The sequence below is a fragment of the Neltuma alba genome, unplaced genomic scaffold (assembly GCF_004799145.2).
Source record: "Neltuma alba isolate B1F8T4 unplaced genomic scaffold, ASM479914v2 tig00003187_pilon, whole genome shotgun sequence".
Classification (NCBI taxonomy): domain Eukaryota; kingdom Viridiplantae; phylum Streptophyta; class Magnoliopsida; order Fabales; family Fabaceae; genus Neltuma; species Neltuma alba.
This window is the reverse complement of record NW_021633178.1, coordinates 412702-435507: the sequence shown is the minus strand read 5'-3', so window position 1 is coordinate 435507 and position 22806 is coordinate 412702. Positions and strand designations below refer to the sequence as shown.

At 37.7% G+C, this 22806-nt stretch overlaps 4 protein-coding genes across 6 annotated transcripts; 1 reads left to right on the top strand and 3 right to left on the bottom strand.

The window, feature by feature from the left end:
• The first annotated feature begins 777 nt into the window (after positions 1-777).
• On the top strand, positions 778-2200 carry LOC114740824 (putative HVA22-like protein g). The gene is made up of 5 exons (XM_028929072.1): positions 778-829; positions 915-1013; positions 1519-1575; positions 1667-1730; positions 1814-2200. The coding sequence occupies exons 1-5, from the start codon at positions 798-800 to the stop codon at positions 2198-2200; spliced, it is 639 nt and encodes a 212-aa protein (XP_028784905.1). The 5' UTR covers positions 778-797.
• Positions 2128-3587, bottom strand: LOC114740852 (uncharacterized). The gene is made up of 2 exons (XM_028929097.1): positions 2922-3587; positions 2128-2559 (listed from the first exon to the last, which is right to left on the bottom strand). The coding sequence occupies exons 1-2, from the start codon at positions 3384-3386 to the stop codon at positions 2512-2514; spliced, it is 513 nt and encodes a 170-aa protein (XP_028784930.1). The 5' UTR covers positions 3387-3587; the 3' UTR covers positions 2128-2511.
• Positions 3588-6319: 2732 nt separating this feature from the next.
• LOC114740752 (transcription factor E2FA) lies at positions 6320-11127 on the bottom strand. 2 transcript variants are annotated; one of them, XM_028928964.1, is made up of 15 exons: positions 10718-11127; positions 9538-9727; positions 9289-9339; positions 9087-9172; positions 8912-9000; positions 8735-8789; positions 8398-8450; positions 8265-8315; positions 8122-8170; positions 7940-8005; positions 7767-7843; positions 7364-7595; positions 7138-7204; positions 6852-7016; positions 6320-6681 (listed from the first exon to the last, which is right to left on the bottom strand). In XM_028928964.1, the coding sequence occupies exons 1-14, from the start codon at positions 10919-10921 to the stop codon at positions 6892-6894; spliced, it is 1395 nt and encodes a 464-aa protein (XP_028784797.1). In that variant the 5' UTR covers positions 10922-11127; the 3' UTR covers positions 6320-6681; positions 6852-6891. The 2 variants fall into 2 exon arrangements, with proteins under 2 accessions (XP_028784797.1, XP_028784796.1); XM_028928963.1 differs by having other exon boundaries at positions 6896-7016.
• Positions 11128-16484: 5357 nt separating this feature from the next.
• Positions 16485-20369, bottom strand: LOC114740847 (cytokinin riboside 5'-monophosphate phosphoribohydrolase LOG7). 2 transcript variants are annotated; one of them, XM_028929091.1, is made up of 7 exons: positions 20190-20369; positions 19070-19167; positions 18396-18426; positions 18205-18304; positions 18011-18081; positions 17014-17157; positions 16485-16857 (listed from the first exon to the last, which is right to left on the bottom strand). In XM_028929091.1, exons 1-7 carry the CDS (start codon positions 20295-20297, stop codon positions 16768-16770), a joined length of 642 nt encoding a protein of 213 aa, XP_028784924.1. In that variant the 5' UTR covers positions 20298-20369; the 3' UTR covers positions 16485-16767. The 2 variants fall into 2 exon arrangements, with proteins under 2 accessions (XP_028784924.1, XP_028784925.1); XM_028929092.1 differs by lacking the exon at positions 20190-20369 and adding an exon at positions 19909-19970.
• Between the last annotated feature and the right edge of the window lie 2437 nt (positions 20370-22806).

Genomic DNA, 22806 nt, shown 5'->3' with positions numbered 1-22806 from the left:
GAGAGTGAAGAGGGACAAAAGCGCTTGTTCGACTGTCACGAGGAACGGTCTAGGAATGGGCATTTCCTCTTCTGGTACATTTCTATTTTCCTTTATATCCTCTAATGTTCGCTGCCGATTAAGAGGGAAATGATTAGTCAAATAATAGTGATCAACTATAAACGCTGCAAAATGATGGGAAATGGCTTATTAAAGCCTAACTGAGAAACCGCAAAACCGTTTGTTTTTGAACAAGTCCCGAAAATGAGTCACTCCCAAGAGAGTTGCGTCCCAAATGAAAGAGAAGCGTCCGTGGGAAGAAATCCCGCTCCTCCTCTTTCTCTTGGTCTCTACTTAGATTTTCTATTTTTTAATTTTTGAAAAAACATTAATCAGCTTATGTCGTGATATAACTGCACCCCTATATATATTCGAACATTCAGTTACCTCTGATCTCAGGCTTCTTCTGTTGTTTCAAATAGAATGTGAGTTTATTCTTCCCAGGGAAGAAAACCCATCTATATTCTTTGTTTTAAATCTCATCTTATCAATACCTTTATCACTGGGGGCACCCCATTCCATATCGACGGTTTTGGGTGCCTCTTAATAATTCAACCAAGGGACTCATAAGTCTGTTGAGGATTTATCTTGGAATTCTCTTTGAAGAACAGGTAATGCTGATCAAATCCTTCCCAAGATTCTGTCTTTAGCAGTAATTGGTTATTCTGCAGAAGCTTTGTACTTTGATCGTTATGACCTTTGATGGGTTTGCTTCGTTTTCAGAGTTCCCCCGGTCCGTGACGTGATAGGGATTGAAAATGTTGGGTGATTTTTTAACTCGGATTCTTATGTAAGTATATTTTTTCCTCGACGATTCTGCTTCTGATGTTTGAGTCATTATGTGATTTTTATATGTTATAATTATTTGGTTCCAGTCTGCTTCTGGGGTATGCATACCCTGGATTTGAGTGCTATAAGACTGTAGAAAAGAACAGGGTCCAGATTGAGGAACTCCGCTTCTGGTGCCAATACTGGTAAGAGAAATCCACCTTCGCCTTCTTTTGAGTTCGATTTCAGTAAATGAACTTCCCTTCTATTAGCCTATTCCCTTCCCGATTCGCTGTATGATTGCTACCAAGTTTATGTCATTCAAATTTGATGATGTTCATCATGTTCAAGACGTGGGGATATAATTTGACTGAAAAAAAAAAAGGAGAGATTGAACTCCGCCTATCAAGAAAAGGATCTTTTTCCTGCAACATTCAAATGGAGGTCATTAACTTGAAAAGCAGAGTAAAGAGAGGACCGAATCATGTGCACGTGATTATGATGCTGTATTAGGCATCTTACAAAACTACAGATTTTACAGTGCGGGTATCTGAAACCACCCACCTTCAAAAGCCAAATGCGCCATTTTCTTCCAAATGGAGTTAGGAATAACAAAGATGACAGTTTCTCAAGAACATCGAGGACGATACATCCTGCTTTTGTTCTTGGTCCTATGAGTAAAATTATAACCTAGGCATCATTGATATGCAGGATCATTGTGGCTATCGTCACAGTTCTGGAAAGGTTTACAGATATATTTGTTGGATGGTATGTATTGCATTTTTGCATTCTTTTCCCCCCAGCTATTGGATTTTTAAATTTGGCTCTGTGCCGTTAATGAACATCCAACTTCATAAAGGTTACCATTGTATGGAGAGATGAAGGTGGCGTTCTTTGTCTACCTGTGGTACCCCAAAACTAAAGTAAGAGCTTGATACACTCATGGGTTTCTTTTCATTCAGAAATGGGGAGATAGCTAATACAAGTATTGTTAACTTAACTGCAGGGGACAGGATTTGTTTATCAAACAGTGCTGCGTCCTGTTGTCGCAAGACATGAAAACGAGATTGACAGGCAATTGATGGAGCTGAAAGCTCGAGGACGGGATTTGGTCGCTCATTACTGGCAAATCAGTGCAAAAATGGGGCACTCAGCATTTTTCCAGGGTCTCGAGTACTTGGCCACTCAGTCTATTAGATTGAAAGCCACTCCCCCTCCCCAGGTCTTGTCTCAATTTTTCACTTCCTTTCATTTTCTCATTAATTTGACTACCCCATTGTTTCCAATCAACCAACTTGAGCAAATAGCACCAATTTATAAGTACAACAAGCACAAGACAAAACTTTCTGCACCATCTACTTTGTTATCTATGTGTGTTGATGCAAGGAAATAAATAGATGACAGCAATGATAGCATGTTACTGAGGAGAATTTATTGCAGAAGAGCTACATGCAGGAAGGAAGTGCCCCACAGGAAATGAATTCTTCAAAGAAATCTGCCATGGAGGACAATAGTGTAGCGGGCAAGATCAAGAAGTCGCCCCCAAGTCCTCCGCCATCGCCGAGTCTGAAGCGGGTGGAGACACCAAAGTTCAGAAGTGTGAGGCTTCATCAGCAAGTGCAGGAGGATGTTATCATACTAAAGGAGGGAGAAGAAGGCTATTCCAAGTATGCACTCAACCAAGCTCGCGCAAGGCTCAGGCGCTTAAACACAGGAAGCCCGCGATCGCCACATAGTCCACAGCGTCGAGAACTGTAAGAATTGTACAGTTAATGTCAGTCCCAATAGGAGCTATGGAGCAGATTAATCTTCTCTCTCCTGCCCTCCTCATCCGAAAAGCTAAATAAATAACATTTGATTTTTTTTTGGCTTGTAAATTGTAATATGAATTCCATTGCTTGTGGCTCAAGTCCTTTTTTTCATCCTTTCTTTTTCATGATTAATTCGAGTATTCTTTGATTCGTTTGTAATTTCGAGACCATCAAAATCAGGAGGCAAGTTATAAAACTATAAAATAGGAAAATAAGAAACAGATTCCATTCTTCAACCGCAGGAAAAAAAAAAAGGCAAGGATATATGCGTCCCGCCATTAGACGAAAACGTTATAGGCTTACACGGCGCCGGAATGCCCGGAGTATCCGATAAAAAATTCGGGTAGCGCCCGGAAGTAGCCGTTGACGGACGAGGCGGAAGCAGGAGGAGAATCTCAAGGAGAGGCGGCGGAGTATATTTGGGCCGGATGAGCTTTGTGGGGAAGCAGACAGGGGCTGGAGGTAAGCCCAAGCGGCCTGCTTAACGAGGCGATTGCGAATGGATATGTGATAGGAGGAGTTGGTGGCGGCGGAGGAGGCGGTGGGGGAATTGACGGCTGCGGTGGATGAAGGAAGTACATCTCTAAGGGACGTGTAGGAAGAGGGAGACTTGATGGAGCCAAAGTCCAAGTCGAGAACTGATGGCCGCGGCGTGTGCGTGGCGGCGGCATAGGAGTCGGCTCGGGGGGGCACCACGACGGAAGTGGGTATGGAGTGCCAGCGGCGGAGAGTTGACGGTGTCTTCGGAGATGGAAGGCAGTCGTCCATGGAATGGGGCCAACAAAAAAGTGGAGGAATCAAGGTGAAGACGAGAGGAAGGAGACAGTTGCAGATTGGCTCCAAGCCTCCAACGTCTTCGGCTTTGGCAATTATTGGCTTGTCCTCCCCTCTAATCTTCGCTCCCGTCCTTTCGTTATCTCGTACGACTTTCGCGATTTATGGCATGTGTATCACACCCGCCCACCTCGTCATATTGTTTAGGAAAACATATACCAGTAAAATTTATTGCAAGTATTTTGATCATCTGAGCACTGATGGAAGAGATGAGAAGCGACACTTCCCAGTGATTGGTAATAATTGGCCTGGTTTCAAATAATATTTTGCTTTTATTAGTGTATGATGAAGCGTCAAATAACTAACAAGCAATGTGAGTGACGACGTCAGTCATCTCTATCTGTTGGATTATTCGTGAGATCAATAACATGCAAGTTGAGGATTTTTATGGAAAAGGATAGAGCAACCAAGAAAGTCATATCGTCCTTATTAAAAAAGGGATTTTTAAATCCACGAACAAAACAAACAGCCGAGTTTGAATTTCCAATTCCTTGCCTTGGTCAACTGTGGTTCACTCGTTTGCTGTTACTTCCGTAAGAACCCTGACCATGCTCGGTCTCCTTCCCTTGCTTGTTTTCTTTTCCATCTTGTTAACCTATCTTATTAATAGATATACAACGTGTGAAGCCTATCTAATTAATTGGCGAACAATTAAATTGTTATGAGAAAAACATAGTTTTTTTGAACTTGAGTGGCCCTAAAGTTTTTTTTTTAACTAACAAATTAGTCATTAGAATTATGTGCATTCTTTATTTTTGCTTTTGAAAATGACTGGTCGAGTCGAGGGGAAGCGGCCAATTTCCTTGTCTGGACACAGCTCATCAGGCTACACAATGTTTCTGTGGGGAGGTATTCTCTGCACTTCCCTTTTCTTTCAAAATACTGAATAATATTAAAAAAAATTAAAAATTTTGATCCATTCTAGTTAAAACAATTCAAAACAGCAACAGATAAAAAACAACAAAATCATTTTATTTGATATTTTACTAATAATTTTATAAAATATTAAATTTTAATTATTTTAATATGAGGTAGTAGTCGAGATAAGAGATGGAAAGTAGAATAAGTGATGAGAGAAAGAAGTAGAAAAAAATCATCCATGATCTTTCCGGAGGAAGAACAATGATGCAATTATGATACCCAAGATGTTTGGATACACTGTATGGATGGATACATTATTCCACTATTAACAGCACATCTATCTCTATCTCTATCTCTAGCTCTAACTAGACAAAATATGCAATGAAAATTTCGAAGGTGAGCAAGTACGAGAAGAATTACTTTTAAGTAACATACTCCTTGGTCCTTATGAAAAGGGTTACCACTTCAGTTCAAGTTCTCATTTTTATGTCTGTGAATACAAAGACTGTTTTAGAGAGCGTACCTCCTATTTAGACCATGACAACGCTCAATCATATATTACAGATTGTTTTTTTTTTTTATTAAAATGATTTGTATCCAGATACACTAAAAAGCAACAATGGACGTACGCCATCATATTCAATTTTTTGGGGAAAAAAACATCTAATGCTTCATTCTAGTTCCCCAACCCCCCCGGGGGCCCCCAAGCAATGCTTTATATTAGTTTTTTTTTTTTTTGCCAAAGAGATATTTTTATTACTAAAGAAAACTGAACAACAGACTAAAAAAATACAGAACAAATACTCAAAAAAACACTAAGGCTATTAACAAAATAACAGACTCAAAAAAAAAAACATATAGACCCCCCCAAAAAAAACATACTGACTAAAAAAGAAGCAAATACAAGCAAAACAAAGACTACAAAAATACAACAAAGGCTCAAACTAGACTAGCCGACATCTTTTTGTATAGCAGTAGGACTATTAATACTACGAGGAGCACAACTAGAATCTGCAACATTAGACATCTGACCAAGTGAACTTGAGGCCAAATTCTTGCAACTATTCATGTCACTTAATAAAATTTCATCCAAGAGAGGTGTTGCCGCTAAAAGCCACCCGTTGGGTATCAACTCTCTTTTGTAAGCAGCTGTCAAATGATCTGCAGCACGATTACCTTGGCGCCCAACCAAGAAAAACTTTACATCTGACCTATTCCTAATTGTTGCAAAAATCTCTTTAAAGATAGGTTTTCCATATATTATTTGTTTTATACTAACCTTTATTATTTTTATACGAGACACAAGGACTCTCCACTGGCAACAGAGTTTAATTACCCCAGGGCCAGGTACTCGCAATAAAGGGCAAGAGATATCCCTGTCAATTAAGAAGTTGTATGCACAAGAGCTGAAATTTAAATTTCTAACCATTTATTTAAGTGACAAGAACCCTACTGCTCATACTATTATTCCACTCAATATCCTCGTCCTTCAATGTCATACGGCAACTTTTAATCTCGGACATTCGCGTTGGGGAAAATACAAGACGCATTGTCTCACAGAGGAGGAAGAGCCTCAAGTTGCTAGAAATTCGAGTTCTACATAAAACGACTGGCTTCCCATTATTCCTAACTGTTAAAACTTTCAAGTGAAAATTAACATGCAATGACCGACTGTCAAAGTGGAAATTACGAATTGAAAGTGCGTAGCAGTATCGTAGCAGATTCGTTGCCGAAATTGAACGATTGTGATTGCCTTTCGTCTTCCGCTGAAACGAGATCATGCAGCTTCCAGGTCTCGGCGTTTTGTGAACTCGCATGTTAAATTTTAACCTCTCCATTCTCAATTTTTTCAAGATGGCTAGATTCGAACACCCCAGCTCCAATACCTTATATTTTAGGCACAATAACATCGCATCATCCTCAATTCTGAAAGCATCCCAGCGGAGTAGCAACAGCCCCCCTGGGGCTTGTCATAGCCCCATTAGCTACTGCCCAGTTTCTAAATATACTTAAAACTACGATTTGGATAATGAAATTTCCAGCTAATTTCAAGTGACATGATTTTATCACTCGGAAATGTATACAACCAGCATGAATAATTATTTAAGATGAAGGATCTTTTCCTGATAATGATATCCACTACACCTTTGCAACTTGGCTGCAGCCGGCGCAGCGTCTACCTAGCTGCGCTGTATTGCAGACCTTGCAAATAAGGGAATCCATGACGCCTGAGACTTCGAAGTAGGCAATCGCTGAGATGAGGTAACGAATATGGCGTCTGCTGTATTTCGCAAAACAGCAAAATTTTCAGTAACATCCCTGGAATCAACGAATCTGCCTTCAAGCTAAATTGTCCGTGAAGCATAACCTGTTACCAGTTTATTCAAAAGAGATGGTCAATGACGTTAACTGTACAGCATAGCATAAACCCCCAGCTTCACATTCAACGGCTCCAGGGATCATCCTCGATATACAAAAAGTCTACCAATTACTTTATCGAAGAAATTTCCTTTAAAGAATAAATGGCCAGGGGCCAACCATGCTTTCTGGTACAGCATGATTTTAGACGCATCAGCTTTCACCTCTGAGTATTGTTAGCTAATGTGGATGGTCCATCAGCAAACCCGGATGATGGAGTTTGTGGTCTTGAGGCGATTCCAAAATCAGAGGGAAGCATGTCTACCCCATTCCAATCAACACTGGCTGTTAAATTGGAGTTAAGGAATTAATATAACACAAGAGGGGAGAAAAAGGTACAAGGGGAGAACTTGGAGAAAGGGCAAGTGGAAATAGAAGGCAATAAAATATTTGAAATGACGGATACAATCTGTTCTCCACATATCTGTAATGCTAACGTCAGCATCTGATAGTAGCCAGTAATCTGCATCATTCTGCAAGCGTAAAACAAAAACGCCACGTGGCATTAGATATAAAGGTAAAGTAATGAGATTGTTGAGTTCTTGAACTGCGCCTTGGCAGACCCTTTGCAGATTGATAACAACTTTTCCAATTGCTTCAGAGCTACTACAAAGTGAACATGATAAACTTACATCAACGTCAGAAGGAACAATTTTCATCATGCCCCCACCGAACTCTGGTGAAGCATTTAGATCAGAGCATGTATGAGATGGCAGTTGAGTTTGAGATTCAAGACCCTTTCCATTGTGTTCAAGAGGAGTCATTTCTGTCGTTAGGTGTTCATTGGACCCTGAACTTGAAGCAAGTGGGAGGCTTGCAGGGGGCTCAACACCATTCATCTCTTCAAATTTCTCCTCAAATTGACTAGAAAATAATTCAGAAGTTCGACAATGAAATAGTAGTGGCATGAATACAGTAAATATACAACTACCACAAAATACTTATAACCAGACTGACAAAATCAAGTAACGTGATTACCGGACAAACTGGGAGGGGGGGGATGACAAAAAGAAATGCTGGCCAAGGCAAGGATACCTGACAAGGTAGACATCAATGGGACCCATTGTACTTCTAAGAATTATTCTGTATCTCCTCTGTGGATAGTCAACGGCCTGATGGATATAGAAGCAACAACCTCCATCATGCATCAGAAACATCAATTTCAAAACATCAAGAAACTTCCATCAAAGTAAATGCCCAAAACTTACTTCCTCAGGATCAGGGACTTCCAAGGTGGTTCCATGTGGGGCTTTAATTGCTATTAGAGTTTCATTCTGCTTAGAGAAATGCATAAAGACCACCAGTTAAAAGTGAGCACTTGCAATAATCAGCATGAAAAGGAGTATAGCAATTGTCATGATAGGCACAATCATGTACATTGCACACCCACCTGCAAGCCGGGTAGGCCCTTAATATCTTCTTCAGTTACAAAAAGCCACCTAAATGAAAAATCCACAAGAATTATTATGATAACATTTATTTTTTCCTTCATAAAGAGAAAATTAATCTCATATCTTGACGGGAAGAAAATACTTCTGGTTTTTTTCATCTTCACTCAAATTTCTCAGCCTTTCCTGCATTCCCCTACCAAAATCCAAAGCAACAGTATTAGCCAGCAGTTTTGAAACAGCAAATTTTTTTCTCTAACTCAAAACAACTATAAAACCTTATTTGATCATCTAATCTTTGCTCCTCCAAAGACAGTGTCTCCACGTCTGCCTGCAACACATCAGAAGACCCACAGGGCACAGCATAATTAACGATATGCCCTGCCACACTACAAGGTGCTAAGCCTCTATTTTCCTTTATATTTCTGTATCATAAATTATGATAAGCATAGCACTAGAACATCATACAACTACTTATTGAGTGTTGTCTCTAGACATGATAGATTGAAACATAGAGACATGTCCAATGCCATATCGACAACACTGATCATTTGACAACAATTGGTTCCTTGTGCGTCAGTATATTATTCACAACAAAACACACACGCCACGTACCTTTAGCATAGATACATCACCATCAACCTCTCCAGACGTAGAAGATTTGATTCCCCTGCAATAGGTATTCCACAAGAATTGACATGAAAATGGTGCCCTAACACCGATAAAAAAATGTAAAGCTAAAAACAAGAGAAACTGCATATAGCAGAATTTCAAATTGCGTCACAGAATTACTTCCAATGTATCCTGTTTTTAAGCTTTTTCTCAATGAGGCCAATTCCTTCCAAAACATTGGTTATGTCATATATCCTCCTCTTTTGCACCTGTGCAACAAGAAAAATTTAAATCCATATGTTATGGACATGGAAATATTTAGCAGACATATCAGCCATTGTTTTTAGACAAGCACCTCCAAAGTTTCAGCCGCTTTGTTTAGGTCAAGATCACCATCCTCTGCATGCTTGAGCAAATTGATGAACTTTTTAGTCAACAAACCTATGAAGTTATGGCATAATTTTGTTATTCTTTTCTCTTGAAAGTAGTAACCTTCATAGCTACATGAGGCAGAAATCAAGAGACATAGAAGTAATAAAAAATGCTTCCAAAATTACCCAAGGAACTGTCATAGCGACAGCTGCCAGCAGGAGTTAGAGAAGGGGAACCTGTATATCAATACAAAATTAAAAAACACCGATTAAACTCAAATATCCAAGCCTCGTATAGATAAAGTGCTGCAGGAAAGAAGCAATTTTTCACCACCATCACAAGTTGCACATAAGTTGTTTCCAAAAATTTGTCAAACATGGTAGAGAACCTAGTTCAAGCATTCAACATGAAAGACAATGGGATAATTTTCTCACCAGCATTTGAGATGGGGGTCTGAGGACCAGATTTGCCTTCTTTGGCAACCTTGGACTTATTGTATGTCCTTCCTCCTTTTGCAGACACAGGTGTTTTGAGGGGACTAATCGTTACATTAGTAGCTGGGCTCTTACTCCATTCCTGGGACTCTCCATTGCTGTCATTCACTGTGCTCTTCCGCTTCATGTACTGGCATCATCAGCAGATTCTAGAACTTATAATATGAGGGACAAAAGACGACTAAAGATATGAACAAAAACAAATATATATAGGCCTGATGAAGGCAAGATAACATGTAGTAATGATAGCAATAACAAAAATAAACTAATATGAAAGTGCAAGCACCAATGCTTAACCAATTATCCGCCTAACATCTAACTAATTCGTAATTAAGCACACGTTAACTGCGTAGAATTGTCATCAACAAACTATAAAAAGTAAAACAAGCACAAAAGATAAGGACACAACATCCGAGGGTGTTAATTTTATTCTTGCACAATTAGCACCCTTTCTTGAACATGTACATTGAAATCACCACCAAACACCCAACAATCTCATAATATTTTGTACAGCTGGATTCAAGTTGGAAGACTTAAAGAGCTTTACTAAAACTTGGTCATCGGAGCAAAAGGCCAAATAACAGTTCAGAATATTATTCGAGCTTGGGAAATTGTATTGTGCCTTCAAGAGCAAAAGAAAGGTAAACTCTGCAGATCAAACTTTGAAAGCTACAACAACTGGAGTTCCGGAACAAAAGTCTGCCTCTACATCAAAAGCAACCCGAAAAGAAGCTATATTGCCTCATTATCCTCTATTCCCCACCTAGTTATTGAACAAGAGAGAGCTAACAAAGCAAATAAAATTCAAAGTTGACCTAAAAATTGGAGGTGGAAAATGGGACAGCCGCGTGATCTTAGCTTCTGCAAAACAACATCTAACATCGAAGGGGTTCGGGAAACGGAAAATAAGCTTTATTGTTCCGCGGGATTAAAAAAGTCAAAACCACAGGTCCGCTCAAATAATATAAATCGGGAGCATGAGCAAACTAATCCTGCTAATTCAGCAAATATAGAGAGGGAAAAGGAAATAAGAAACGAAAAATAAGCGGTGCAAAAAAAATTGCAAGCCACCATTATTAAACGTAAACCCAAATCATCAGAGGATATAACAATGACTAACCGGAGATCGAACAACAACAGCTTCATGTTCTTGATCGGCAGCCCTTCTAGAGTTGGGAGACGAAAAGCTGTGATAATCATCCGGAGGAACAAATGGCGGTTTAGTCGACGCGAAGACCAGGTGACGCTTCAGTGGCGGCCGATTCTGAGAAGTCTCAGGTGGTGGCGATGCCTGACGGTTTGAAGCTCCAACGCCTCCAGACATGGAGCATTAAACTGATCGTACAGCTGTCAATCCTAAATCACTGGAGCTTTGTCTTAGAAGCTGACTGGGAACATCAGTAAATGTAAACGAGAACTAAAAGGTAATGAGAATGACAATAGGATTTGAGAATTTTGAGAGAGGAAGTGAGAGGAAATGGTTGGTTTTAGAGAGAGAGGGAGGGAAGGGTTTGGAGGAAAGTAGAGAGAGTTAGGGCCGAAGGTGAGAAGAGCAGAAAACGAGGGAAGGAGGGAATTTTGTTTCGGATAGATGTGGAGGGAACGCCACTTCGGAAAGTCTACACGAACTTATTTGCGCTTTGACCTCTGCATTTTAATATTATTATAAAGAGAGCCCCAAAATTCTATATCCTTTTCCTTTGCCTCTGTTCTGTTGTGTTCCAGCTCGCAGGGCAAAATGCGATCCAATGAAAGAAAATATAATGGAAAATAATCTTAGGAATAAAAACTACATATTATCTGTCATATAGAGTACTTGTATAAAAATATAAAATGTTATTAATAATAAATAATTTAATAAATGTATTCGTTGGCAAAAAAATATAATAAATGTATTCATACTTTGATGCGTTTTTTCAAAAAATCTAATGAGATTATGAATTTTTCAGAATATGTTGCTGTATAAATTAACGGGAGAGTAAAGGGGGAGGGGGGTTTTAACTTATTTTATTTTATCAATTTATATATCTTTTTTTAAAAAAAATCTAAGAAAAAACCACAGATACTGATCACGTATTCACTATCAATATATCGCCATTGTCGGACATTTAATATTTTCTTGTTATAGCAGTACTTAGGGCGTGTTTGGTAAAACCAAAACCAAGGTTTCAGAATCACTTTTCCGCAAAACGAGATAACCTCCTCCATATATTTACTTCGTAATCCGTAAAAGCACTTCTGAAACCATGGTTTGGTTTCTATCCAAACACCCCATTAGTTGGCAAAAAATATTTTTTCTTGTTTTGCTTATTACTATTTTGCGTGGATAGCATTTTAGTTATTACTCCCTCCGTTCCTTATTATAAGAGACATTTGATGCTTATGGCATGTTCTCATATATAAGAGACACTTAAAAGTTGTCTCTATTTTTTGTATCGATTTCTTGTTTTATCCCTATTTATTTTGTTTCCAACTCATACTCTTTCTCCCTCCCACTTCTCTTTTTTTTAATACTCCTCCGGTCCTAATTATAAGACCCAATTGACTTATTTGAGGAGATTAAGAAAGTAAGTTAAGTTGGTTATTTATAATAAATAAGTATTGTCATTCCTAAAATATCCTTGCTAATTAAGTATATTGGCTAAAACTATCATTATTAGAAGGATTATCTTGGAAAAAATGCATAAATATAAGAGACAAAATGAATTGGGGTCTTATAATTAGGACCAAATAAAAAGTCAAATGGGGTCTTATAATAAGGACCGGAGGAGTAATTTAATTGTTCTCTCTCATACTCTCTCCTTATTAATGGGGGCATTGTTGAAAAAAACATTATACTTTTTACATATTAATTGTCTTCAACTAATGTTAATTATTTTTTTTATCAATGTAATTTGGTTATTTGTCTCTTATAATAAGGAACAGAGGGAGTATTTTCTAATTCTAATTTCATTATATTCTAATACAGGCCCCTCCCCATCAGGCCTTCCTTTCCATTAAAACAAGCTCATTGAAGAAAAAGGGCCTTCAGGCCCCAAAAAAAAATGGCAAGAAGAACAAAAACAGCTTCACGCTTGCCAAATGGCCTCATCCTCCTCGTTTCTGCGACGTCTGCTCTTATCTCGTCAAACCATCACCTTCTCTCACCCCCTGCTCCTTCCAACATGTTTATGCACTGCCCTGCCTTCATCTCTTTCCCTCAACTCTGCCTCTCGATGTGGGCCCACCTTCATTGTCAAGGCCTCTGTGCGAACTTTCTCCACGCTTTGTCATTTATTTTACTTCACCTTTCTGGTTGCTTTGAAGTGAATGTTAAAGTTGCCTTCTTGTGCTGCTTTATATCTTACTTGTGTTCAGGCATTATTCTTATCCTTACGCTATGGCACGAGAACTTCTGGAATAGTATGTTCCCTGCATTTGTTGGAGTAGTTCTAACATGCTGTCTGCCTGTTGGTTTTAGTTGCTGCATATTGTCCGATAATTATGATTGTTTTTCTCTCTCATATTAAACCGAAGCATCCAAGGCTGTTAGCTCTTACTGTGGACAAGTTCATGGTCAAATGTCTGAACTGCATTAATAGTTGTAGGCTTAGGATGCTTGATTTTCATAGAGGGGACTTGTGTTTAAATGTTGCGTTGAGATGCAACTTATGAGCAATTAGGCCAAGAATTCTCCACTGGACTTTGGTACTCTGGACCATTAACCATAGTCAAAGTTTGTTGCATGGGGAATTGAAGCATCAAGGACTGTAAATTATGTGCTCTCCTTTTTATTTTGCTATGAAGTCCTTTTAATTCGTCTATTGCAGTGATTGCAGTCTCCAAGTGTAAGGCCGAAAATAATATATAGGACCCTAAATTTTCCATGGATTGAACTTTGAACTTTGAAGTACATATTCTCATGCTTCTCATTTTACAGAGCGAACTTCCACTAGTGGGAAATTAAGCTCTAGATTTTGAAGCAGTGGCTGTTTCCGATCAGGAGTTTATCAAGGGTGACGATGAAGAGTCCTTTCTTTCTAAATCAGTAGCAAGATATATTGTTCTAACGATCGCAATGCTAGGAACATTTAGAATGTCATTCAAATCTCATGCACGTTGGTGTATAAGGAACGTCTACTAAGTACTGCTACCAGCCACATTCAGACTCTCAGCTGTTGAAATGGTAATCTGACTGTTTCTTTATTACTTAGTACTTGGTGAAAAATGCCATTAATAGAGATTCTGCTTGACTAAAGCTCTTTCACTTCAGGTCAAACTCTCTGAATTCATTGGGAAGAAATATGTTATTCTCTTTTTCCCCCCGCTTAACTCCACATTTGTTTGTCCAACAGGTTTGCTGAACATTTCAGTAAACTAAAATGGCATCCGAGATAACTATGGATCATTAAATGCTGTGTGGAAGCCTGGAGAGAAATCCATGAAACCAGACCCCAAACTTAGCAAAGAGTACTTTGTAGCAGTGTGGGCTTGATATCAGTTAGAGAGTAGTAACTGCTCATCTGTGTCTGTCAGTGGAGTGCGATTGTCTAGGAGCAGCTAATTGGCATCAAAGTCGTATCAAAATTGTTCCAACCCTGCGCGTAATAAGTTGATCCTTGCGCTTTGAATGGTGAGACTGCGATTCGAGTTCACCAAGTTTATGTAATCCGAGAGGGGTCATTCTATTAATATGAGCCTTTTTTTTTTGATAAAATATTAATATGAACCTCCTCCGTCCACGCATGTCATACAAATAATTTGAAGATAATGTCTCGTGAGGTGAGAATATTGGGTTGAGCCCATGGTCCAACCCGTTTAATCTGCATAAAAAAATGGGCCTGACACAAAAAAAGTGAATTGGGTTATCTAAAATACAACCCACTTTAAGGTGAGCTTATTTAACCTGCCCATAACTTAAAAAATGAGCTTGCCCTTAAAAAGACAAAAGATGAATACTGACTTAAAAAGATGTTTGGATGAAATCAAAATCATAATTTTAAAAGTATTTTTATGATATATGAAGTAAATATATGGAGAGATTTATCTCGATTTATAAAAAAATGATTTTTAAAAGCACTTCTAGTGTTACCCAAACACTCTCTAAATCTGTAAATCACTAACCAAGCCGTAAAGTCCCTAATTCAAAACCTAAGTCTCGGCCTTTCTCACATTAAATTATTGAACAAAACTGAAGTGTTTTTCGTGAAAGCTGAGGTGAATAATAACGCTGATATTTATGGATTTCGGATTATACTTTGTTCAAATCCAGCCAAACGAAAAGAAACCTGTTCTCAGGGCATTCGAAATGATATGAGCAAAGCAGAGAGTGAAGTCTCCTCTTCTCGTTTGCATCAATTCCATCATCCCCCGTTATGTATTTCCTGTAAGCATGTTCCAGCTTAACCTCTCTCTGTTTTTTTTTTTTTGGTTCTCTCTTCTTTTTGGCCCCAGCAATTCGATCATATGGTATATGATCGGTATTAAATACTAACGGGGGCAAACATAATTTCAGAGTAAGTGCCTTAAATGGACCCAACACAAAGGGTGGTAATAAGAAAAGTGTTTCTAAAATGCCAACGTCAACAGTCGGGTTGGTTAATCATTCCAGGACTCATTGGCATTTTGACTCGATAGAAGAATATGTTTTGCTTGCGTTTTGCTCTATGGCTTCATCTCTGATCGGCAATGATTTGTCTGTTAGTCATGTTTAGAAATGATCGTTTGTTTGGTACGTTAGAAATCATTATTCAGAAAATAGAACTCAGATATGCCCTTGTCCTCCCAATTTGTCGGATGGCATTCGAGTGATACAACTACTTATCGTTTCTCCGGAGCCCTTCTTTTATATATCCATATATATAAATATATATATATAAAATCGTTGCATAAGGAGACATCGATGAGCTAGCTGTTCACATTCCATCATTTGGGTCTCGAGTTTATTTTTATATGTCCTGGAATCTTTTAGGCAGATTGGATTAGATCTGATCTTAGCTTGGGGATCAACCTATAAAACGGAAATTATATATTCAACTGTGTAATGATTAAGTTTTTAATTCCTTTTTCAACGTTGCCATCAAGTACCGGATCAATTTATTTGCCCCCAAACCAAACTAATTCATCTCCAGCCACACAGTCAAAGATATGGCCATTGATTCTGCGCAAATTAAAAAATACGTCAAAAAAAATAAAAGAAGTGCGTGATAACTAATAAGTAGTTTATTAGTATCATATTCACACAACTTAAACAGAAGGCAATATTCAAGCAATTTTCTCCAACAAATGTGGCAACGTAACAGTGACATGCTACGTGCTGGACAGACTAACATCTGGTCTGCGCAAATATACCTGAATATAGCGTCATATAAATTATACTGTAGTTGATACGAATCTAATCCACAAGAATTAATCTGACATAGAAAATTTGATTAAAAGTTTATGAAATGAAAATTCAACTATTGTGTTTAAAGAGTTTGGAGGAAGAATTGAGCTAGAACAAACAAAAGGGTGGCAATCATTCTTTAGGCGGTAGACTTAGATATTGCTTGCATGGGAGCTGCCCAACACGATAGACCCCACCACTGCCAGAAACTAGTTTTTAATAACCCCTGGTTCAGTTTTATACTTTTCATTCACGTGACAGACTTGCAAACATTAGCATAAGAACTCCTCCTCGTCAATTGTTGCTCCATGATTCCTCCGAGAATACCGCTTGATTCTCAATATATACGTTGGCTTTGTATATGTACTAACTTTATTGACGATGGATATTCTCGATCGAAGAAGATACCCATACCTTACTCCAGATTTACAATTCACCAGGGCGCGCTTTATCAGGCGCTATCTAATAAGGATTATTCTTTTTCAAGTCAGTACATTTGATTTGTGTAAGGGGGAGGATTTGATTGGATACGAATCGGATCATTCACATTTTGATACCAAGAAATGTAACGTAGGTTTCACGAATATTCAGATTTTGATTTTGCATTTGATGAACATCTTTCTGTATACTGCTAGATAGGGACATTACATTAGCCAAGTGTCCTATCTTTCTAAGAAACCCCAAAAAAAAAAATCCTGTGTTGACTTCATCTACGGTTCCTATAAGGCCGTATATAATTCTTATGTACCAAAAAGAACCAAAAACCCCAAAAACCATCCCTTCATCATCTTCAGCCTTGAAACGGATCACATCGCAACCTCTGATTCTGCCACGAAATTCAGTCTATCTTCCCACACCAACTTGGACACCACCTCATCTTGCTCAGGTACATGTTCCTGCTTTCCCAGAGAAAAAAGAAACCCCACTAGATTAGCAACTCGTATTACATGAGGGGAAAAAAGGATCAATCAACTAATTTGATAGCTTTATATGCAGAAATGTGTCGTCTTTGTGAACCACACAATAAAGCATATAATTATAAGGGTGAGTACCTCGAGCTCTTTGACCAATTCTTTGGCAGTGGGTGCTGACACGATAATGCGACGTGCCGTAGGGGAGATAAAGCCTTCATCAACGGCCTGATCAATGAACGACAACAAGGTATTGTAGTATCCATCCACGTTCAATAGCCCCACCTGTACCCACGCAAAAGCACTTTGTTACAAATACAATTATTATATGCCCCAGCACACTTGCATTGACCAGCAACTTTTTTGTGTTTTGCGTTCTTGTTTATCATTTTTATATGAACGAATGATTAGGATTGGCCACCATATCTTTCTCCCGCTCAAACGGAAAACCTCCAAAAAATGTAACGTGACAACATTTAACTACACAAAAATCTGGCCCTATCTTTATAATGTGAATCTGAATTTAATACCCCACATGGATTGGTTCTGTTTTGAAGCTTCCAGCGGGTTGCATAAATTCATTCAATACCCATGTTAACATTTTTCCTTGTCTGATGTGTGTGAACAGTCAACTTGCTACCTAAGCCAGACGCGTATCAAGTAACATGACAACCGAAACGTATATTAAGAACATTATTAATGTTAATTATTAATTATGTAAACATGGGGACAATATTTCATGTGGGAGCTATATATAGTTGATATAAGCAAGTGTTGTCACAATAAGCAAAGGCAAGGAGAGAAAAAAGGAATTTGACTTTGGAATTTTTTTTCCCCTTTATTAATGTTTATATCAATCAGAAGCTTGATTCCAAGAGATCTCTCTAGAGCAAATGAAGATCGTTTAATTATATTTTTATTTCCTTAATCATTTCCCATCTTTCGGCATCTTTCTATAGGGCATCTCTCTGTGCCCCTTTCTCTGAACATGTTATTTTATTTGACAATATATTGGATTTTGTCGTTTGAGAATACTTTCAGGTCAGGGAAATTTGGAACTAACGTCACCTAAACCAGCTATATGCCTTGACTACCGCAATTGAAAAACAATAATTGACAACTGGGGATAGTTTCTTACGGGTTTGCGGTGGATTCCAAGCTGAGCCCAAGTAATTACTTCCAGCAATTCCTCAAGAGTTCCATAGCCACCTATAGTTAAAAAAAAAAAAAAAAGTTACACAGATTTAGTGATAATAAAATAACAAGTACTCTTCCTGCAACATCTACCGGCTGGCTGCAGTGAGATTGTCCACAGAAGGTTTTGATCCCTACCTGGGAGGGCAATGAAGGCATCTGCTTGACGAGCCATCTCAGCTTTTCTCTGATGCATATCAGATACGGTTCTTACTTCTCCGATAGGGTCACCAGTTATCTGCAACAAACATGAATCTCATGTATCACCAAACACTTAAAAAATTAGACGGCGTTGAAAATGGTTATTAAATTTATTTTAAGTTCTGTACCTCTCTCGGCATGAGTGTTTTTGGGATAACCCTGCACATCAAAACCCATACGGACGTCAGACCCAATGCAAAAGAAACAGATAATGTTTACGCGGAAGATTATGTTATTATGATGTCTTCCACAGTTTTATCTCTTCCTTTTCCCATAAATCTTTAACTTAAATTAGTGCTGCTTGGCATGAGGAGAGTAGGACATTTGGAAAAAGAATAGATAGCCTTCCAAGAGCACGTAAAGAGAAAAGGTAATGAGGGTCCAGTTAGCAAACACTGCACATAGGAAAGCTTAAAAAGTTACGTCCCTTTCTGGAAGAGCCAAAAGGCAATCAACTTTATCTTATAGAGCAAAGCTGCTCTAAAAGCTTCTTACCAACAATAAAGGTCACACACTTTTGTTTTCCTTTTTTTTTAAATCTCAGCAATTTCACAGAGACAAAGATTAACCGGAAGCAATTTTTATTATACTATCTATAATGCTTCTTCTCTCGCTTAAAAAAGTGATGGAAAACAGATAAGAAATACTTCCCGTTGGATTAACACACGCATGGGTCACTGTGTACATGAGAACATGACTCGTTTCTTTTAAAACTACACACAGCCTTAGCAGCAAAAGTGGCCTAGGTTATCACTCTCCATATAAGCACACACGGAGGGGGAGGGGGGAGAGAGAGACAAACCCTAGAACATGGCGCCCACCATCATGAACTGCCTGCGAAACGAGACCCATCAACCCCACGCTTCCACCTCCGTAGACCAGATCAATCCTTCGCTCCACCTTCAAAAAAACATCGAAAAAGCAAAACAAAGAGACGCGTGTCACTACTCATCATGAATACCAAACCAAACACACTACTGCGGCATCCCCAGAATATTAAATTAACAAGCTCCAGTGGACAATGATCTATAGTAATTCATTAGGCTAGACAGTGAAAACAACAACGTTATATTTTAAAAATAAAGAGCATGGAATGGCAGCCAGTGAGAGCGATGAACTAACTTGGGTGCAATCCCATAGGGAAGAATCATGGAGGTTCGGTCAAGGAAGCTTGTGGGGAATGGCAAATCAAGGAACACGCTTAATAGAGTAATCATACCAAGGTTGCACGTTTGGTTCCCTAGAAAACAGCAGAATTTTTTTTCTCTCTTTTTTTAAAAAGATTGGAATTTGGGAGGGCTAAAATAATAAGATTGGGCTAAACACAGAGAGATCATGCAAGAAGGCTGCTCAACTGACAGGCGGGTTACAGCTAGCAATCGCTCTGTCTCTCTCTCATGCCAAACTGAAACCCTAAACCATCTCCCCATATTCCGCAACAATCATAAGCCCACGTTGAGAAGTTGTTCAGAGGAAGAAACTACCAGCCGCGCAGTTCTGAGTTCTGAAGGAGAAACAGGATAACGCGGACGAAAGAGAAAGACGTAACTAGCAAGAGATTATATGAAGTGGGAGTAAGTCAGAAAAAATTTGGAAGGCCGGCGAAGAGATTTTGTAATGCAGAATATACATTGGACGGACCTGAATGATTATTGAAGAAGCAAGACAGGGATGAAAGCGAAGATAATGCAAACGATGACTCTCGGTAGGTTCGGATTCAAGCGGTGCTTCATTCTAAGAAAGATTTAAAAATCTTGGACATATCGAGAGGAGAGGAAGAAGAACTGATCGGTAGAAGCGAGAGAATAAGCAGATGGGATGATCTTTCTTGTCTCGTAATGGAACTCAGCGTTGAGAGGATGATGAAGAACAAAGGAACTAACGAGAAAGAAGTTGAAAGATAGATTGATAGAAGGGTTTACCAGTTCCTTGCCAAGTTGAACAGCAGCTTCCTGGTAGCTAGCTTTCTTGCCAGAACTGCTGCCACAGAAAACACAGATACGCTTGAACCTGGATTTTGTCTCTTCCATGGGGTCCGTGATCGTCTCCGCAGGAAGGATACTGGCAGTTGCAGGAGGAGGAAAATGAAGGATGGTTGAAAATGAGAACAAAGTGACTATTTGTTAATTAATGCGTACATAGATGCATATGTGGGTATGGGTGTGTGTACATATATACCCGTCCTTGTCGGCTTGGAGATAAAAAATAAAAAAAAATTGAAATCGCAATAAAAAAGGATAGGCTGAAAGGGATGGATTTCTTTTTCGACATTAAAGCTTGCCGTGTTTTTAATTATCATAAGCGCGTGGAGGGTCAATACATCCCTCACAAGAACATTATAAAATTGCTGAGTTATAGTATGGTAATAGTATATTCCCAGTTAATTTAGTTTTGATATGTACAATGATTGAAAAACCAATCAATTAGTTTATAATTAATTAGCATCTATTTCCTCGTTTATTTTCAAAAAATAGTTATTGGTGCCATCTTTAACATATACGTAGCTCTTTTTTTTTTTTGGAACCATATACGTAGATCTTATAATAAATTAAAAAATGCATTGTCAATAATATGTGAATTTTATTATTTATATTAATATATCAAATATAATATTCATAAATTAATCGATTTATTTCACAAGCTCTGCACAATGATATGACCACCCCTGTTTTTCGTTTTCCCCAGCGGCATGATCACCCCTGTTCTTTTTTCTTTTCGGCCAACGGCACCTCTTTTTCTTTTTCTTTTTTTTTGGGCCATCACCAACGCCTCTGTTCCCATCTTCTGAATTTGGACCACAGGCGAATATCAGTATAGTTATGAATATCAGTATTAATCTATAACAAGGTAAAAAATAAATACCCTAACAAACTGTGCCCGTGTTGTGCATAAACTGTGAATAGCGCACGGTCCATTTCCCACATTTTATAATTTTATGAGATTCGCAGTTAATCATAAAATTATCTCTCATGCATATTTACATGTGATATAAAACTGATGGGATATGAAAAGAAAAAATTAGAATTTTATTATATTTCTAGGGTATTTGAATTATCTAGAATATTTAAATTATTTAGATTTTTAGGATTTATTTAGATTTCTCAGTATATTTTATTGTTACGATTAGTTATTGTTATTGTTATTTTCAGTTTTATTATTATTTTAGTATAAGTAACTTTATATTTCACATTAGATATCAGACTCGATTATTGAATGATATCACAATTATCATTTTCTCTCAATTTGTTTTCTTTTCTCCGCGCTCTATCTCCCCTTTCTTGTTCTTTCTGATTTCTTTTCTTCCCTTTTTTTTTTCTTTTCCTGTTTTATATCAGAAATTCAATAAAAATAACATAAAATATTACTCGGTTAGAACTTTACTGAAAAACTCTGGTTAGAGATAAATGGAGAGGGGGCAAGAAATTCCAATAAATTTAAATAAAAATAGATAAACATGATTGTAAAATTTTTAATAAATATGTAAGATAACAGAGTTAACAAAATTAATTAAAAAAATTTAACCCTACATTTTTTATTATATTTAAATCGATTTAACCGAAGTTTTCTCTATTTCTCCGTTACCTTGCAATCAAAAATTTCATTCCATCACACGCCATGGGATCCAAAATCGACCGTCCAGTCTTTCAATTCAACGGACTTTGACGTTTGAAGGCAGGGAATAGTGATTACTCACCTTATAATTAATTTTGTTGATAAAAAAATAAAATCGATCGAAGGTTTCCATCTTCTCCTCATTAAAAGAAGGTGCGCATGGTTCTTCTATCTTTCTTTCTGAGATACTTTCTTTTTACAGAGAACGAACCAGGGCCCCGTCATCGGACAGACCAAACTAACGCCGTGTTTGATTGAACGGGAACACATAATTTATAAAGCTAAGGTGGATCCAACATCCCAAGTATTTTTTTAAATACATTAAACATTCTAAAATATTTTATGATATATTTAGTATCTCAAAATATTTTTAAATATTTTTAATATTTTGAAGTATTTTTTTTGTCTTTGTCCTGAATGTACCAAAAAATATGTTTAGGTGCTAGGGGCACTTAAAAGATATTTTAAAATATTTTGAGATACTAAATATATCACAAAATATTTAGTATCTCAAAATATCTCAAAAATACTTAAAATGCTGGACATACCTAAAAAAATATCTCAAAATACTTGATGTATCATAAAATATTTTAAAATATTAAATACGTTTAAAAAAATATTTTAAGATGTTAAATGTATTTTAATTCTGATTCTTGTATAAAGAAAACCTTAATCGTGATTTAAATTCAAAGTTTTAAAAATCATGATCAATACGTCAACTTGTTTGTGTAATAAATAACAGTACAGTTAGCTGAGTGCACTCTTTACGTCTCGTCATGATTTATATTAATACTATCAGTCTTTCACTGTCACTTGTCCCATATTCAAAGTTCAAAAGGCATCCTGAGTCAACTAAAAAACAGTCCGAAGAGCACAGGTCCACAATGTAATTTTGCGCTATTTAAGCTCTGCTCAGGTTATTTTATA

What these genes read in the sequence shown, in the direction of transcription:
- LOC114740824 (XM_028929072.1), top strand. Translation starts at nt 798, where the DNA reads ATGTTGGGTGATTTTTTAACTCGGATTCTTAT. An exon ending in TTTTTAACTCGGATTCTTAT is followed by an intron (nt 830 to 914) that starts GTAAGTATATTT and finishes ATTTGGTTCCAG; the next exon opens with TCTGCTTCTGGGGTATGCAT. An exon ending in ACAGATATATTTGTTGGATG is followed by an intron (nt 1,576 to 1,666) that starts GTATGTATTGCA and finishes AACTTCATAAAG; the next exon opens with GTTACCATTGTATGGAGAGA.
- LOC114740852 (XM_028929097.1), bottom strand. Translation starts at nt 3,386, where the DNA reads ATGGACGACTGCCTTCCATCTCCGAAGACACCGTCAACTCTCCGCCGC. An exon ending in TCCGGGCATTCCGGCGCCGT is followed by an intron (nt 2,560 to 2,921) that starts GTAAGCCTATAA and finishes CAATTCTTACAG; the next exon opens with TTCTCGACGCTGTGGACTAT.
- LOC114740752 (XM_028928963.1), bottom strand. Translation starts at nt 10,921, where the DNA reads ATGTCTGGAGGCGTTGGAGCTTCAAACCGTCAGGCATCGCCACCACCT. An exon ending in AAGCGGCTGAAACTTTGGAG is followed by an intron (nt 9,001 to 9,086) that starts GTGCTTGTCTAA and finishes CTTGTTGCACAG; the next exon opens with GTGCAAAAGAGGAGGATATA. An exon ending in ATTGATGTCTACCTTGTCAG is followed by an intron (nt 7,596 to 7,766) that starts GTATCCTTGCCT and finishes ATTATTTTCTAG; the next exon opens with TCAATTTGAGGAGAAATTTG.
- LOC114740847 (XM_028929091.1), bottom strand. Translation starts at nt 20,297, where the DNA reads ATGGAAGAGACAAAATCCAGGTTCAAGCGTATCTGTGTTTTCTGTGGC. An exon ending in GGTGGGCGCCATGTTCTAGG is followed by an intron (nt 18,427 to 19,069) that starts GTTTGTCTCTCT and finishes TTTGATGTGCAG; the next exon opens with GGTTATCCCAAAAACACTCA. An exon ending in TGCCTTCATTGCCCTCCCAG is followed by an intron (nt 18,082 to 18,204) that starts GTAGGGATCAAA and finishes TTTTAACTATAG; the next exon opens with GTGGCTATGGAACTCTTGAG.